Source organism: Tachysurus fulvidraco, chromosome 21 (genome assembly GCF_022655615.1).
Source record: "Tachysurus fulvidraco isolate hzauxx_2018 chromosome 21, HZAU_PFXX_2.0, whole genome shotgun sequence".
Lineage (NCBI taxonomy): Eukaryota > Metazoa > Chordata > Actinopteri > Siluriformes > Bagridae > Tachysurus > Tachysurus fulvidraco.
Window position 1 is genome coordinate 1,147,098 of NC_062538.1, and position 15,522 is coordinate 1,162,619.

Consider the following 15,522-nt stretch of genomic DNA (forward strand, 5'->3'; position numbering starts at 1 on the left):
TAACGTCCACACCGGACTTCACCCGTTCTGTCTTTCTTTTTTCTTTCCTTCCTTCTCTGCCAATTATTATTTTTATTTTATTTTATTTTCAGTTTTAATTACAATGCATTTCTGCTCCTGAATAAAAAAAACCCTACGTGATTATTCTTCACATGAAGTTATAACTGATTGCAATTGATTTAGTGTGTAAGACCTGAGACTGAGCACAGAGGTGTGTAACCTGTGGGGATTTTTTATTTATTTATTTTTGGACATATAAATCCAGTCTGGTTGAACCTGGGATTTGAGGATGATTTTTTTCCCTCGGATCTCACGAGGAAGGCTTTTTAATGTTGAATATAAACAGGAGTTTTAATAATGTTCTCATTAAAAAAAAAGACGAACCACGTGCTTGAAGTTTTGGCGGTTAAAAAAAAAACGATAGCTTTCCTTCAAAAGGTCTTTATTTATCAGTCGTTCCCTAAAGAATGACTATAAAATGTTATCGTTTATGTCTTACAGTGCAAAAAAAATCACGATTAAACTCCTTTTGTAAAGAAGTGCCGCTTTTTACACATTTCACTAAATTTGCATATGTTTGCTGTGTACACTGTAGGTGGCAGTGTGGCCATCACAGTGCAGGTTTCTCCAAAGGTTCTCAATGTCACCATTGGTCAGATGGCAAGCCTTGGTTGCAATTTTTTCACCAATCAGCCCTTGAACAATCTCATGGTCCAGTGGTCCCTCTATCCGTGGCGCTCTGAGACTCCGGAACCGGTGAGTTTTAATGTCAGCTGAGAAGCGAAAGAACACTGAACGTCTTCCTCATGTCATGTTAATATGAAGCTCGTATGAAAGTAGACACTCAGGACTTGAACTTTAAGTTAATGTGTAGAGTTTCATCACTATTTCTGTTTTTCTCTACAACACCAGAGGTGATAGATTTATAGAAAAGATCCAGAAAAACAAAAACGCTTCTTTTTTCTTCCACACAGATGTTTGTATCTTCAGAGTAAATGTTGATATCGAACCCATTTCTGCTCTCTGAGCTCCGAGTGTTTGTTCATCTAAAAAGCAGCTCAGATTTCTCTCAGACACTAAAATTCAGTGTATTTAGAATTCTGACTCATTTTAGATCAGACTTAAAGACAGAATAAAAACATCTCACCAGTTTGCTGGTAAAAATAGTTAATAGTCAGTGTATATTAGTGAATTAAGAAATGTTATAAAAGTTAACTAACGTTATGTAACCTTAATAAACAAGATGCAATGCAATCAAAATGATGTAATCATTTTTTTATTTTTATTTTTGGTGTTTGAAAAAAATCTCAGCTACAAACATAAGTAAGTAAAGAAGGAAACACAACAGAACAACGCTGTGATCATTACGTTACACACAGAGCTACATAAACACTATATAACACTACATAAACACTATATAACACTACATAAACACTATATAACACCACATAAACACTATATAACACTACATAAACACTATATAACACCACATAAACACTATATAACACTACATAAACACTATATAACACTAAATAAACACTATATAACACCACATAAACACTATATAACACTACATAAACACTATATAACACTACATAAACAGTATATAACACCACATAAACACTATATAACACTACATAAACACTATATAACACCACATAAACACTATATAACACTACATAAACACTATATAACACCACATAAACACTATATAACACTACATAAACACTATATAACACTACATAAACACTATATAACACCACATAAACACTATATAACACCACATAAAGACTATATAACACTACATAAACACTATATAACACCACATAAAGACTATATAACACTACATAAACACTATATAACACCACATAAACACTATAACACCACATAAACACTATATAACACTACATAAACAGTATATAACACTACATAAACACTATATAACACTACATAAACACTATATAACACTACATAAACAGTATATAACACTACATAAACAGTATATAACACTACATAAACAATATATAACACCACATAAACACTATAACACCACATAAACACTATATAACACTACATAAACATTATATACACTTTATACCTTTATACATTGTGGTTTAAATCATTGTGTTACTAAACATTAATAACGCATGTCAACACAAGTAAGGTAAAGAGATTAAATGTGGACATTCTGTTGATCTTTATTTTTTTTATTACTTTTAGGTGTTCTATTATCAGTCAGGAAATTACGTGATTGGTCAAAATTTCCAGAACAGGCTGAAAGTCCTTTCAAAAATGGGAATCGACATGAACGCATCCATCTCCATCAGCAACATGCAGACCGCAGACGCCGGAACCTACACGTGTGAAGTCCACAACCTCCCCGATATCGAGGGCACCACCGAGGCTAACGTCAGGGTCCACGTGTTTGGTATCACAGCTTCTACTACTTAGGAACCTATTTGGATAAAACAGCTTCAAATATGTATATCATTCAAATGTTCTATATTTTATAGAGTTTATAATCTCCAAAAGGCTTTTACACCGTACTTGTCTGTTTGTGACGTGTCATACGTAACACACAGCTTTGATTCTTACACTCAGAAATGTAATGAAAATAAAGGTGTAGCTGTTTGAAGTTTCTTCAAGAATACTATCATTACTAGCGCTGATAAATTCGGATATCATTAAGTAGCTTGATGGTAAAAGTGTTTATCAGAAGAATGATGGTGTAGGTATCATCTGTATCACCTCACTGTAATGCTGTAAAACATGTTGTTTTTGTCTTCTTGAAGAGGCGCCGTCACAGCCGTTCTGTGCTGTACATGGAGACGTGTCGACGGGTCACCTGGTCACACTCACCTGCCACTCAGAGAAAGGAAGCCCCTCCCCTGCATACAACTGGACCGTGCTTGATCAAGGGACCAGCAAACAAGTGAAGGGCATTACAAGTGCGTGTGTGTGTGTGTGTGAAAGAGAGAGAGAGAGAGAGAGAGAGAGAGAGAGAGAGAGAGAGAGAGAGAGAGAGCGCATGGGGAGAGAGAGAGAGAGAGAGAGAGAGAGAGAGAGAGAGAGAGAGAGAGAGAGAGAGAGAGAGAGAGAGAGAGAGAGAGAGAGAGAGAGAGAGAGAGAGATGCAGCTTTTTTCTCTGCCTGTTCTTTTGCTATCTCATTAGAATTAGAGCAGAACATATTCATACTTGACAACTAACTACTTATCCATAACATAACATATATATTACTCATAATTCTATACAGTTTATGTTTTATCCGAGATACAGGTACAAATAGATGTGACAGAATAGTGCTCGCAATGTCTGATTATTGCCACTAGAGGGCGTATTTTAAACACCAGACACAGAAGTTACTGTATAAACAGGGAAAAGGGCAAAACTGCGTTCACACTAAACAAGTGACAATTTGACACACATGTTGTTGCTGTCGATTGTGGACGTGATCGGTCCCAAGTTCTGAGACTGAAGAATTTAAAATGTCTTCACTGTGGATTAAATTTGATTTGGTTAAGTTGTAGTTAAATCCAGTCCTGATCGCAGTCTGCGGTTCATTTCTCAGCGCTAAACTCATGCTGTTTACCTTGAACCCTTATCTACATGATTCTGTGCTCTCATGTGGCACGTGATTGGCTGGTTTGATAACTGTATGAATGTGAAGGTGTACAAGGGGGCATGGTGGCTTAGTGGCTTAGTGGTTAGCACGTTCGCTTCACACCTCCAGGGTCGTTGGTTTGATTCCCTCCTCCGCCTTGTGTGTGTAGAGTTTGCATGTTCTCCCCGTGCCTCGGGGGTTTCCTCCGGGGACTCAGGTTTCCTCCCCCGGTCCAAAGACATGCATGGTAGGTTGATTGGCATCGCTGGAAAATTGTCTGTAGTGTGTGAGTGTGTGAGTGTGTGTGTGTGTGCCCTGTGATTGGTTGGCACTCCGTCCAGGGTGTATCCTGCCTCGATGCCCGATGACGCCTGAGATAGGCACAGGCTCCCCGTGACCCGAGAAGTTCGGATAAGCGGTAGAAAATGAATGAATGAATGAATGAATGAAGGTGTACATCTAAATTTTGCTTTTTTTTTTCTTTTTTTTTTTGCTGTAGACGTACAAACCGGGATTCTATACATCAGGAACATTTCTCAGTTTGAATTTGGAAAGTATCAGTGCAACGCCTCCAACATCGTGGGCTCCTCTACCTGCACCATTGATCTGAACTCAGGTAGCTTCCTTTGTGTGTGTGTGTGTGTGTGTGTGTGTGTGTGTGTGTGTGTGTGTGTGTGTGTGTGTGTGTGTGTGTGTGTGTGTGTGTACAGTTATTGATTCATGGCATAATTTAAGATTCCTTCACACACTTCCTCCAGATGACAGAGCCGTTAGTGTTAGCGTTAATGAGCTTGTTAAATCTTCTCGTCCAGACATGAACGACGCAGTGATCGCAGGCGCGGTGATTGGAGCCCTGCTGTGTGTCGCCTTCATCGTGCTGCTGGTGTGGTTCATCGCTCATCATCTGAAAAAGAAGAAATACAACGCAGCCAAGGCTAGCGAGTGAGTCTCCTACTGACGAGATTATAATAATAATTAATTAATCCCTAATTATTACGTGTCGGTTTCCTATTAACTATTAAGTTTAATTGTGGGTTTAAAAAATCCTTATGATTTAAAAATAGATCGGTCGCTAATTTGCTTCGTATGCGGAGCGGTCGGAAATCTCCTCGTACTAAATACACGGTTTTTTACGGACTGACGATATCATCGGCCATAAAAGTAGAATTTATTTAATTAATTTCTACCAATACGCACATGGGTTACAAATAACAAAGACTCCAGTAATATACAAATAAATAACATTTGTGGTCACGAACGAGATAATTAAGATTTTGAACGGAATGAGGGGGGGCACGGTGGCTTAGTGGTTAGCACGTTCGCCTCACACCTTTAGAGTTGGGGGTTCGTTTCCCACCTCCACCAAGTTAACACGATTTATATCGCAATACTGGAATCTTTGTTGTTGTTGTTGTTGTACATTTCTCACATTTCTAAAAAAAAATGATCTGTTTTAAAATGAGGAAAATCGCAGATTTTCGTTGTTCTCTCACTTTTATACTCAGCAAATTTACTTATCTGCTTCTCCTACATTTTATCATTTTAATGAATAATTAATTATAAGAAAAGTAAATAGATGCCAAAGATTTAAGACATTTTTATTTGTTTTGTATTTTGTTTACAGGCCACAAGCTGCGGTGAACTATAAAGCGGTCCCTCCGCAGGACACCGTCCCGGAATGAGTCCCTACGTGTCTGAGATAAAACACAAAGAAAGTTTTTTTAGCATTTAGTTTTTTTGTGTATTTTTTTAACTTTAGATAAACAACCTGAATGATGTTTCTGTAATTTGGATTTAAACGCACTGACATCGCTCAGGGTTTCGTGTGGGCATCGATCCGGCGACGTGTGGAAAATCGACGTCTTATGTTTTTTTCTACCAAGAAATGTTTCTCTTGTGTATCGCTTTTGTCAATTAAAAAAAAAAAGAATAAACCGAATTGTTATCGAAATTCACTTTTGAACATTACTTTGTTCACAGGGTTAGTGAACATTGTTCAATTCTTCAGAAATGTTCACACTAATTATGTAAAAACGTATTATTACTATTGCGGGACTTTTACTCTTCTCAGAATGATTCACTAAGCAGTTGAAATCTTATCTGATTAACTGAACATATCAACAGATCAGACTCTCTATTAATGCCAGGTGGAACATTTCAGCTGAGCGATCAGTAATTACAGACATATAAGGTGAACTTTATGGAGCGTACACTGACATTAATATTAAATTAACATTAAAATCACCTGCTCGATATGGTGTAGGTTCTCTTTGTGTCGTTGAATGCTGGACTCCGCAACACTTCTGAAGGTGTGCTGTGGTTAGCAGACGTTAGCAAGACGTTAGCAGTCATGAGGTGAAGCCTCTGTGGATTGGATACGTTTACATGCCGTGGTGGACGTCCTTCACCAGAGCGAGTTACAGAAGTAAATCACATTGATATTGTGATACAGAATGATAAACCATCGGTCTATATTCAGCAAGTGCTAGTTTAGGTATTTTAGAAAGAAGTACGACTTTACAGATGGTTTGAAGAGAGCCAGATGTCTGACTGAGCTGTTTGAACATCTAGAAGAATGGGGACCATTAGTACCTCGGTACCAGAACAGAGAAGAGTCTTAATGATCAATCGTTGGGAATCTGGAGGTAGAGTCAACACCTTGGTGATAGATAGATAGATAGATAGATAGATAGATAGATAGATAGATAGATAGATAGATAGATAGATAGATAGATAGATAGATAGATAGATAGATAGAAAAACGGATGTGTATTAATGGATAGATACATAGATAGAGGAACAATTGGATGGATAGATAGACTGACTTGACAGACAGACAGACAGATAGATAGATAGATAGATAGATAGATAGATAGATAGATAGATAGATAGATAGATAGATAGATAGATAGATAGATAGATAGATAGATATGTATTAATGGATAGATACTTAGAGAGAGGGACAAATGGATGGATAGATAGACTGACTGTTGACAGACAGACAGACAGACAGATAAATAGATAGATAGATAGATAGATAGATAGATAGATAGATAGATAGATAGATAGATAGATAGATAGATAGATAGATAGATAGATAGATAGATAGATAGATAGATAGATAGATAGATAGATAGATAGATAGAACTTTATTGTCATTGCATAGTACAGGAACACAGCAAAGTTTGGCATCTACCAAAAGTGCAGAGAGCAGCAATTGTGCAAATAGACAAGAGCAGATAAATACGCAGCATGTGTACAGCATGTCGTATATACTGTAGGTACTGTATTTATGTAAACATACACATAAACAAAGCTATGGCACTGAAAAAATGTGAAACTCGTTAAAATCCCTGGGGACAGATGAGCTTTTTTAAGACTCCTCAAGAAGTACAGGCGTTGTTGTGCCTTCCTAACCAGAGCTGAAGTGTTCTGGTGCCAGGACAGATCCTCAGAGATGTGAACTCACAAGAACTGAAAGCCGGAGACCAGCTCTACCTCAGTTCCTTCGATGTAGACTGGGGAATATCTCCTGCTGTTAGATTACCTAAAGTCCACGATGAGCTCTTTAGTCTTTGTGGCATTGAGGGTCAGGATGTTGATGGCACACCATGTTGTCAGGCTTCGGATCTCTTCCCTGTAGGCCGATTCGTCGTTGTTGCCGATCTGGCCGACCATGGTGGTGTCATCTGCATACTTGATTAAGATGTTGGGTTTAAGCAGAGGAGCATTGTCGTGGGTAAACAGGGAGTAGAGCAGTGGGCTGAGAACACAGCCCTGTGGGGTACCAGTGTTCAGAATGATGTTTGAGGATACCTGTTTGCCCAAACTAACAGATTGAGGTCTGTTGGTGAGAAAGTTCAGAATCAATCTGCAAGTGGAGGTGCAGGTACCCATGAAGAACCCTCTGTCGACCTGTTCGGGCGATGTGAGGATCCAGTGTAGGTGTTAGACCCGCGTGGTGTGAGGTGATTCCTCAAGCCGTTCCTGAACCCTGTTTGCAGAGTAGAAGGCCACATTATCCTGATAAAAGACACCATTGTTAGGAAACACCATCTCCATGAAGCTGAACGAGATCTGTAACGTGATCATCAACGTTATTCACATCACATGTGACAACAAGTCCCAATTTATGGAGTTTGCTTACTTGCTAACTATCAAAAAAAGCTTAGTACCGTATAAGGCTAGTCTTCAAATCTAAGGTGCATCTTAGAGTTTATTTTTTAATAACCCTAAGATGCACTGGATGATTTACTGTCATAAACAGATGTTCTTTTGTCTCAATTCCAACTAGATTGGTTTCTGAAAATGTCAGACTGACAGTAAAAACGTATCACTTACCACATGACGTGTGAAATATGACGTTTGAAAAAATACCCTGTGCGTATTGCAGAAAGGGGAAATACATAGATGGTGTGATGGTGTGTAGGAAATGGAAGCAGATGTGCAGAACCGCATCACACAGGAACACACACTTCTTCTGAAGGCTCGACTCGGCTTCCCGCCACACCGGGCCGCGCTCTCTTCTTCTCCGTCTGTTGTTAATATCACAATAGCTCATTATTAAAAGACACGCCAGTACTAGGATGGTATGTTCTGTGGACGTGTCCCGTCCGATGTCTAAAAAGAACGTGAAGCAGGTCCAGCAGCTCGGGTGACGTACTTGTGATACAGTACAGCAGGCGTGTCTCAGAAACCACATAAAAGACCTGAAACCTGCCCAAAAAGTGAAAGATTTTTTTTGTTTTTGTTTAATAAAAAACGTCACTGAAAAGATATCTTGCTCTTTATATTCCTCATGTCCCTCTCACAGGCTTTACAACGTACAGTGCCTTACATCCATCATCCACTCCGTCTGTACTTACTGTACACTTGACACGATCCTAAGTCTATATTTTATTGTAGTTTTGGATTCAATGTTCATGAAGATCTGGTTGATGAGCAACGTAAGTGCTGGAGGACAAAAAAAATCCCTGCCTGAGATAATCAGGTGTCTGTATTTATTTGTTGTTATTGTGGTACCTTTATTTCTACTTTAGTCAGAAGTTTTGCGACAGTCTGCTGTCTTTGGCCTTTCAACAAACCTTCAAAAGTGCTCCTTATAAGCATTATACAAGACTGGGAATTTTTCTGTCTCACTTTCGACTTTCAGTTCCAACCGCAACTCTCTGCACTCTGCATTTCTTTAGCAAATCATCAGTGATGTTGTGATAAGAAAAGAGATAAAATCTAACACAGTATACATTTTCTTTTTACTTTCAGAGCCTGTCAGCATCACTGCAAAAAAAAAAAAAAAAGAGAGGATCTTAAGCAACAGGGACGATGAAGAAATCGGTAACAGTTAATGATAATACGCTCTCTTTTTTTTCTAATAACAATCGATCTCACTTTTTCACTTCATTTTCATTTAGTGCATGTGATTTAATGCGTAAGATCGTTCGTTATCGGAAAAAGAAAGATTATTATGAACCGGTACTGATTTCTTCACGCGAAGAAGCAAAGTTTCTTTTCTCTAAATTCATTTGTCTATGCTGTAAGGATGAAGTGTGGAGACGTTCTTCTTATGTAAAAGTGTAGATAGTGTACAGATGTTAAACTCTTTTAAACTCAGTAACAAGTGAAAGAATTCAGCTGAAAATGCAGTCAAGCGAAAGTCCAAAATCTTTCAGGAGAGAACAAAGAGACGATCGCGTTAGACGATATAAACGGAATGTGAATAGAAATATAAAACAAGAAGAGGCAAGACATATAAAACAATATAAACACAAAAAAACATTTTCTCTTACTTTTAAATATAAACAAGCATATAAAAATATAAAAGGTCAACATTTAACGTCTTATTTATTGCTTTAGTCCTCATTCACATTCCGTTCATTCATTCATTCATCTCCTACCGCTTATCCGAACTTCTCGGGTCACGGGGAGCCTGTGCCTATCTCAGGCGTCATAGGGCATCGAGGCAGGATACACCCTGGACGGAGTGCCAACCCATCACAGGCCACACACACACTCTCATTCACTCACACACACACACACACACACACACACACACACTACGGATAATTTTCCAGAGATGCCAATCAACCTACCATGCATGTCTTTGGACCGGGGGAGGAAACCGGAGTACCCGGAGGGGTACTCCCGAGGCACGGGGAGAACATGCAAACTCCACACACACAAGGCGGAGGTGGGAATCGAACCCCGAACCCTGGAGGCGTGAGGCAAACATGCTAACCACTAAGCCACCGTGACCCCTCATTCCGTTCAAAATCTTAATTATATCTCGTTCGTGACCACAAATGTTATTTATTTATTAATTGTTTTATTTAATTTTTTTTTTTAAAGATGCTTATTTCTGTCAAATATCATAGTTTTGTCAAAGTTGCTCACCTTTCCAGATGTTATGTGATGATAAGGTTTCATGCTCATTGTTGCATTCTTCTCCATAGTTATCGTTACCCCTAGCGGTCAAACATGGAACTGCAACAAGCGAAAATAAATAGAGGTCCGCTGGTGATTACAGACGGTGTGTTTTTTTTATATTGTAAGGTATATTATAAAGATTGTCAGAGGGAAGTAAACCTCATCACCGCAGTGAGAGCTGAGGGAATATGTTTTTCAGATGTTGGGCTACAGTTAATTCAATTCAATTCTCTATTCAGCTAATTTTTTATGCACAAAGAGAGATAAATAAAAAGGCTGAACACATGTCAATGTTTTTATCGCTGATCAACTTTTTTTTTTTTTGCTCTTTATACCCAGCTAGTGATAATGAATGGAACAAATAAAAAGTTATCAACTGATGCTAGATGCGAAAGATCATATATTACAGAAAGTCTAATAAGATGCAAATTTACGTTAATAGTATAGATAATAGTTTAAGGTTTTTAAAGGGTTTATGACACATAATCATAATGAATAATGTCATTATGAACTTTTTACATCTAAGTGATCTCTAATATTAAAGATGAGCAAAGATTAATTACATCATTAATTAAATCATGAATAAAGTTAATAAACAAATCAGATGTCAGACGTATATTACAATCACACCCCCAGTGTCACCCATATGAGGATGGGTTCCCCCTTGAGTCCGGTTCCTCTCAAGGTTTCTGCCTTTACCAATTTAAGGGAGTTTTTCCTCGCCACTGCTGCCTGAGTCACCTCAGACTTGCTCATAGGGGAATAAATACATACACATTGTGAACTATATACATCTAATAATAATCTAGAATTTTTATTCTGTTAATTCTTATTTCTTTTATTATTCGTTATTTCCTTTATCATTAATTATGTTTACCTTCTGCTCTGTATTTATGTTCTGTAAAGCTGCTTTGAGACAATGTCTATTGTAAAAAGCGCTATACAAATAAACTTGAGTTGAATTGAATTGAATGTTAATGAATCGCTTATATATGTTTGCTGTGTGTTAAGTACCATTGGTGATTTGTTTTTGTTTTTATGACATGTTAATGCTAAAGTTTATAGCATTTATAGCATTTTTCCTTCTAAACAAAGTCAATACTAAACAATTCACTGTTTCGCTTACAGACAATAAACAGATCTAAAATATCCATCTTCAGGAAGCTGTTTGTTTTTTTTAATGAAGGACCTGAGAATCATTACAAGACACCATGTTTTATTTAGATTTTTTATTTTTTCATGACTTTATCTGCCTTAAAACATAAAAAAAAGTCAATCAGAATATAAAAAAATATACGATAACATGATATATTACTATAAATCTATAAATAGGTCTATATACACACCTTTCTACAGTAATGTACATTAAATATGACTGTCATGCCGAACACATCCTCGACTCCAGTTCGTCCACAGGAAAAAAACAAAAACTGAAAGATGAAGCATGTCGCATTCAGTGGGAAATTCCCAAGAGGAGGTTTTGGATGATGATGCTGCAGCCATCACGACCCTACTGATCATTTTCATCACGATATATTTACAGACTACAACAGGGCTACAAAGTGCAGAATTTAGCACAAAAACATTTTTAAAAATGTCAAATCTAATCGTCATCAGAAACTCCAGAGGAAAAGGTCAGGTCTGAATCATAGGGAAAGGTTACGTGAGTCCATAAGTTATATCTATAAAACCTTTACATAACTTATATAATCTAAAAGCATATCAGAATTTAAAATAAAATATTGTACAGATCAGAAATATTACATTTATGGCATTTAGCAGTCACCCTTATCCAGAGTGACTTACAATCGAGCAACTGAAGGTTAAGGGCCTTGCTCAGGGGCCCAGCAGCGGCAGCTTCGTGGACCTGGGGTTCAAACCTATGACCTTCCGATCAGTAGCCCAACACCTTGACCACTGTGCTACCACATCCTACAAATACAAATATCAATATTAAGTCCTTTGAGCTAAATTTCCGTAATGGATCGATTAATACTGATCCGTCTCCTGTTCAGGTCATACGCGGTTTTAAACTTGCCCTGGATGGCACATAGGATCGTCTTCCTGTATATACTGGACAGGAAGTAGTAAATGATTGGGTCCAGGCAGCTGTTTAGCGCCGATAGAAGCAGGGTGCTTTCATTCCAGATGTGTAACAGCTGCTTACTCTGTAGTTCCTTGATGACGTCCATCTGAGCCAGAATGTAGGGCACTCGGACCAAATGGTACGGCAGGAAGCACAGCGTGAATATCACGGGCACCAGGAACGTTTTCAGAACCAGTCTCTTCTTCTGGTTTGGTGCGTTCGGGTCACTTTTTCCCATCTCTACGGTTCTGAGCTTCAGCGCAATCTTCACGTAGAAAACGATGAACACAAGGAATAAGCCAAAAAAGAGCGCCACGACAGACAGGTTGATGCTACTGGCTAACAGCCCTTTATTGTGAAAATGGAAGCAGATCTTGTCACACGGGTGATTCTGCTTGTTACTAACAAAAAAAATGGCAGTTCCTACGAAAAGAACCACCCAGATGATGAAGCTGGCTATGCGGCTCCACAGCACCTTCTGTACCCGAAAGACCCACACAGGCTTAACGATCTTCAGGTAGCGGTCCAGGCTGATCAGACTGAGGAAGGAGATGCTGGCATACATGTTAATGTAGAAGAAGACACCCACCACTTTACACAGGAAGAAAGGGCCCTGCTTGTTATGGTAGTAGATCCTCAGGGGCAAACTCATGACCAAGAGGGAGTCAGCCAGCGTCAGGTGACGCATATACACCGCCATGGAGCTATCGGCATGGCGTCGCACGAAGAAAACAAAGATGCTGAAGGTGTTGCTGAGGAGCCCAAAACAGCAAATGATGCTGTAGCTGATGGGCAAGAAGAGTGACACGACTCTATCCTCAATCTCACAGGTATCATTGCTGGAGTTTCGTCCCAAAGACATCGTGCCTGTGGAGCAGAGCCAGAGATTTTTAACAGGATTTAATTTATTAAAGAAGCACAAATCATTTAGACGTCATAATTGAACCACTGGAACGATTTTTACCACAGACACAATAAAAGTCATTTAAATCTGCACACACTCTTAAAACGAGGGATCCTCTGGGTTTTGTTAAGAACCCTGGAGTTCTATGTTAGACTCCTTGGAAAGCTTTTTTTTTTATAAAAACTATTTTTAAATTCTATAATTCAGGTGAAATCGGTGTCATTACTTTTTGGGGTTGTTGATTGATGAAATATATTTTAGAAAAAAAAATGTGGAAACATTTTGAAGGCATTCAAACTGAAATGATAAAGAGGGAGGAGTTTCAGTGTTAGCAAAACTACAGACAATTTTCGATTTTCTCAACGCAGGCGTGTTATTCGCACTAGCGTAGGAGTTTCTCCATACATCTAGCTCTGCTAATCCTTCGACAACCGGCTGGTGAACTTCTCGAAAAAGATCATATGTATTTGTTGCATATGGGTTTACAAGTTGTGTTACAATAAATGTGGAATGATGTGGTCACGGCTTGCAGGAATCCTAAAATGAACATTTTTAATCGCTGGCCAGAAAAAAAAGAAAGAGAGAGAGAAAGAGAGAGAGAGAGAGAAAGAGAAAGAGAGAGAGAGAGAGAGAGAGAGAGAGAGAGAGAGAGAGAGAGCATGTGGGGGGAGAGAGAGAGAGCATGTGGGTGTAGAAGTGAGAGAGAGCAGGTTTTTCGCTCTCGTTCTCTCTCTCTCTATCGCTCTCTCGCGTTGCGCTCTCTAGCGCTACGTCGCTCTCGCTCTCTCTCGCTCTTTTTTCGCTCGCTCTGCTCTCTACTGCTCTCGTCTCTCGCGCTCTCTCTCGCTCATGCTCTCCTCCTCTCTCTCTCTCTCCTCTGTCTCTCTCTCGCTCCTCTCTCTCTCTCTCTCTCTCTCTGCCTCCTTTTTTCTCTCTCTCTCCCCTCTCTACTACAACTCTCTCGCCCTCTCTTACTTCTCTCTCATCGATCTCCTCTTTGCTCTGCTCTCTCTCTCTCTCCTGCATGGAGAAAGCATGGGAGAGCTAGAAGAGCCAAATAGAAAGGAGAGAGAAAGAGCTGAGCTAGAAGAAGCTCTCGCGTGAGAAGAGCGCTAAAGATTCCACTGTATGTTCTCGCTCTCTCTCTCATCTCTACTCTCTCCTCTGCTCTCTCTCTCTCTCTCTGCTCTCTCTCATCTCTCGCGCCTCTCTCCTCTTGGTGCGATCGCTTACTATTTCTCTTCTTATCCGTTTGTTGCTCTGTGGTTCACAAGATTTTGTGTTACAATAAATGTGGAATGATGTGGTCACGGCTTGCAAGAATCCTAAAATTAACATTTTTAATTGCTGGCCAGAAAAAAAAGAAAGAGAGAGAGAGAGAGAGAGAGAGAGAGAGAGAGAGAGAGAGAGAGAGAGAGAGAGAGAGAGAGAGAGAGAGAGAGAGAGAGAGAGAGAGAGACTCCTGGTGAATTCAATTAAAATTCTCAAACCGAATGTCTGAAATCATAAAACATTATAGATTTGTTATGTGACTTAATCACCCAGAGTTTGCATTAAACTATATTTAAAAAAAGGTTTTATTTAAAAAAGATCAGAAGTATAGATGTAAGAGTGAGTGTACACCCGATTTCACAAAAAAAGTTGAAGATTGCAGCCTTACCTCTGCGACCGTCTTCCTTTACTGTGCAGCTGAAGTAAAGGTCGTTCAGATGAAATCCTCTGTGCAGGAAACGTCTCAGCTGATATTCACTTTATGCTCATTTAAGGAGGGGGGGGAGGGGGGGGCGACGACAACTGTGTCAGGTCAAACAGTTCAGGGAAGCACAACCCACAACTTATCAGTCACGAGGAAATGACTCTAGTGAGATATTTCACCTCTTACAGTAGTTCCTGTCTGGTTTGATTTAACACACTGAACAATATAAATGTTGAGTCTTTAAATGTTGTTTTTAAAGAAAATTTTAATGAGTTAAATCTAAATAAAAAATATGTGTAAAGTTCCAAATGCTCGGTCACTCAAGAGGAGCTCAGAGTAGAGCCGCTGCTCCTCCACATCGAGAGGAGTCAGCTGAGGTGGCTCGGGCATCTGTTCCGGATGCCTCCTGGACGCCTCCCTGGGGAGGTGTTTCGGGCATGTCCAACCGGGAGGAGGCCTCGGGGAAGACCTAGGACATGCTAGAGGGACTATGTCTCTCGGCTGGCCTGGGAACGCCTCGGTATTCCCCCGGAAGTGCTGGAGGAAGTGTCTGGGGAGAGGGAAGTCTGGGCGTCCCTGCTTAGACTGCTGCCCCCGCGACCCGGCCCCGGATAAGCGGTAGAAGATGGATGGATGGATGGATGAATGGATGGATGGATGGATGGATGGATGGATGGATGGATGGAAGTTCCAAATGAACTTGAATTTTTTAGGGATTTAAGTTACAGTCGTATGCAGGTGCATCCGATCATGAGGAAAGGTATTTAAGGCGGTCGATTGCAAGCTGCTGTTCTCTTTGACTCTCCTCTGA

General features: G+C 39.5%; 2 protein-coding genes across 3 annotated transcripts in view; one reads left to right on the top strand and one right to left on the bottom strand.

Annotated features, from left to right (window-relative positions):
- Positions 1-5,553, top strand: part of LOC113647577 (V-set and immunoglobulin domain-containing protein 1-like) — a 6,894-nt gene extending 1,341 nt beyond the window's left edge. For both annotated transcript variants that reach the window (XM_027154355.2, XM_027154356.2), the window contains exons 2-7: positions 596-756; positions 2,221-2,428; positions 2,793-2,948; positions 4,102-4,218; positions 4,415-4,544; positions 5,227-5,553. In XM_027154355.2, coding sequence (XP_027010156.1) covers positions 596-756; positions 2,221-2,428; positions 2,793-2,948; positions 4,102-4,218; positions 4,415-4,544; positions 5,227-5,284 — 830 coding nt within the window. In that variant the 3' untranslated portion in view covers positions 5,285-5,553. The remainder of the gene's footprint in view (positions 1-595; positions 757-2,220; positions 2,429-2,792; positions 2,949-4,101; positions 4,219-4,414; positions 4,545-5,226) is intronic.
- A 5,692-nt stretch (positions 5,554-11,245) lies between these two features.
- On the bottom strand, positions 11,246-14,957 carry gpr34l (G protein-coupled receptor 34 like). Its single transcript, XM_027154240.2, has 2 exons — positions 14,676-14,957; positions 11,246-12,978 (listed from the first exon to the last, which is right to left on the bottom strand). The coding sequence occupies exon 2, from the start codon at positions 12,971-12,973 to the stop codon at positions 11,993-11,995; it is 981 nt and encodes a 326-aa protein (XP_027010041.2). The 5' UTR covers positions 12,974-12,978; positions 14,676-14,957; the 3' UTR covers positions 11,246-11,992.
- Positions 14,958-15,522: the final 565 nt, after the last annotated feature.

Excerpts from the sequence above, each read along its gene's own strand:
- gpr34l (XM_027154240.2), bottom strand. The coding sequence starts at position 12,973 with ATGTCTTTGGGACGAAACTCCAGCAATGATACCTGTGAGATTGAGGAT.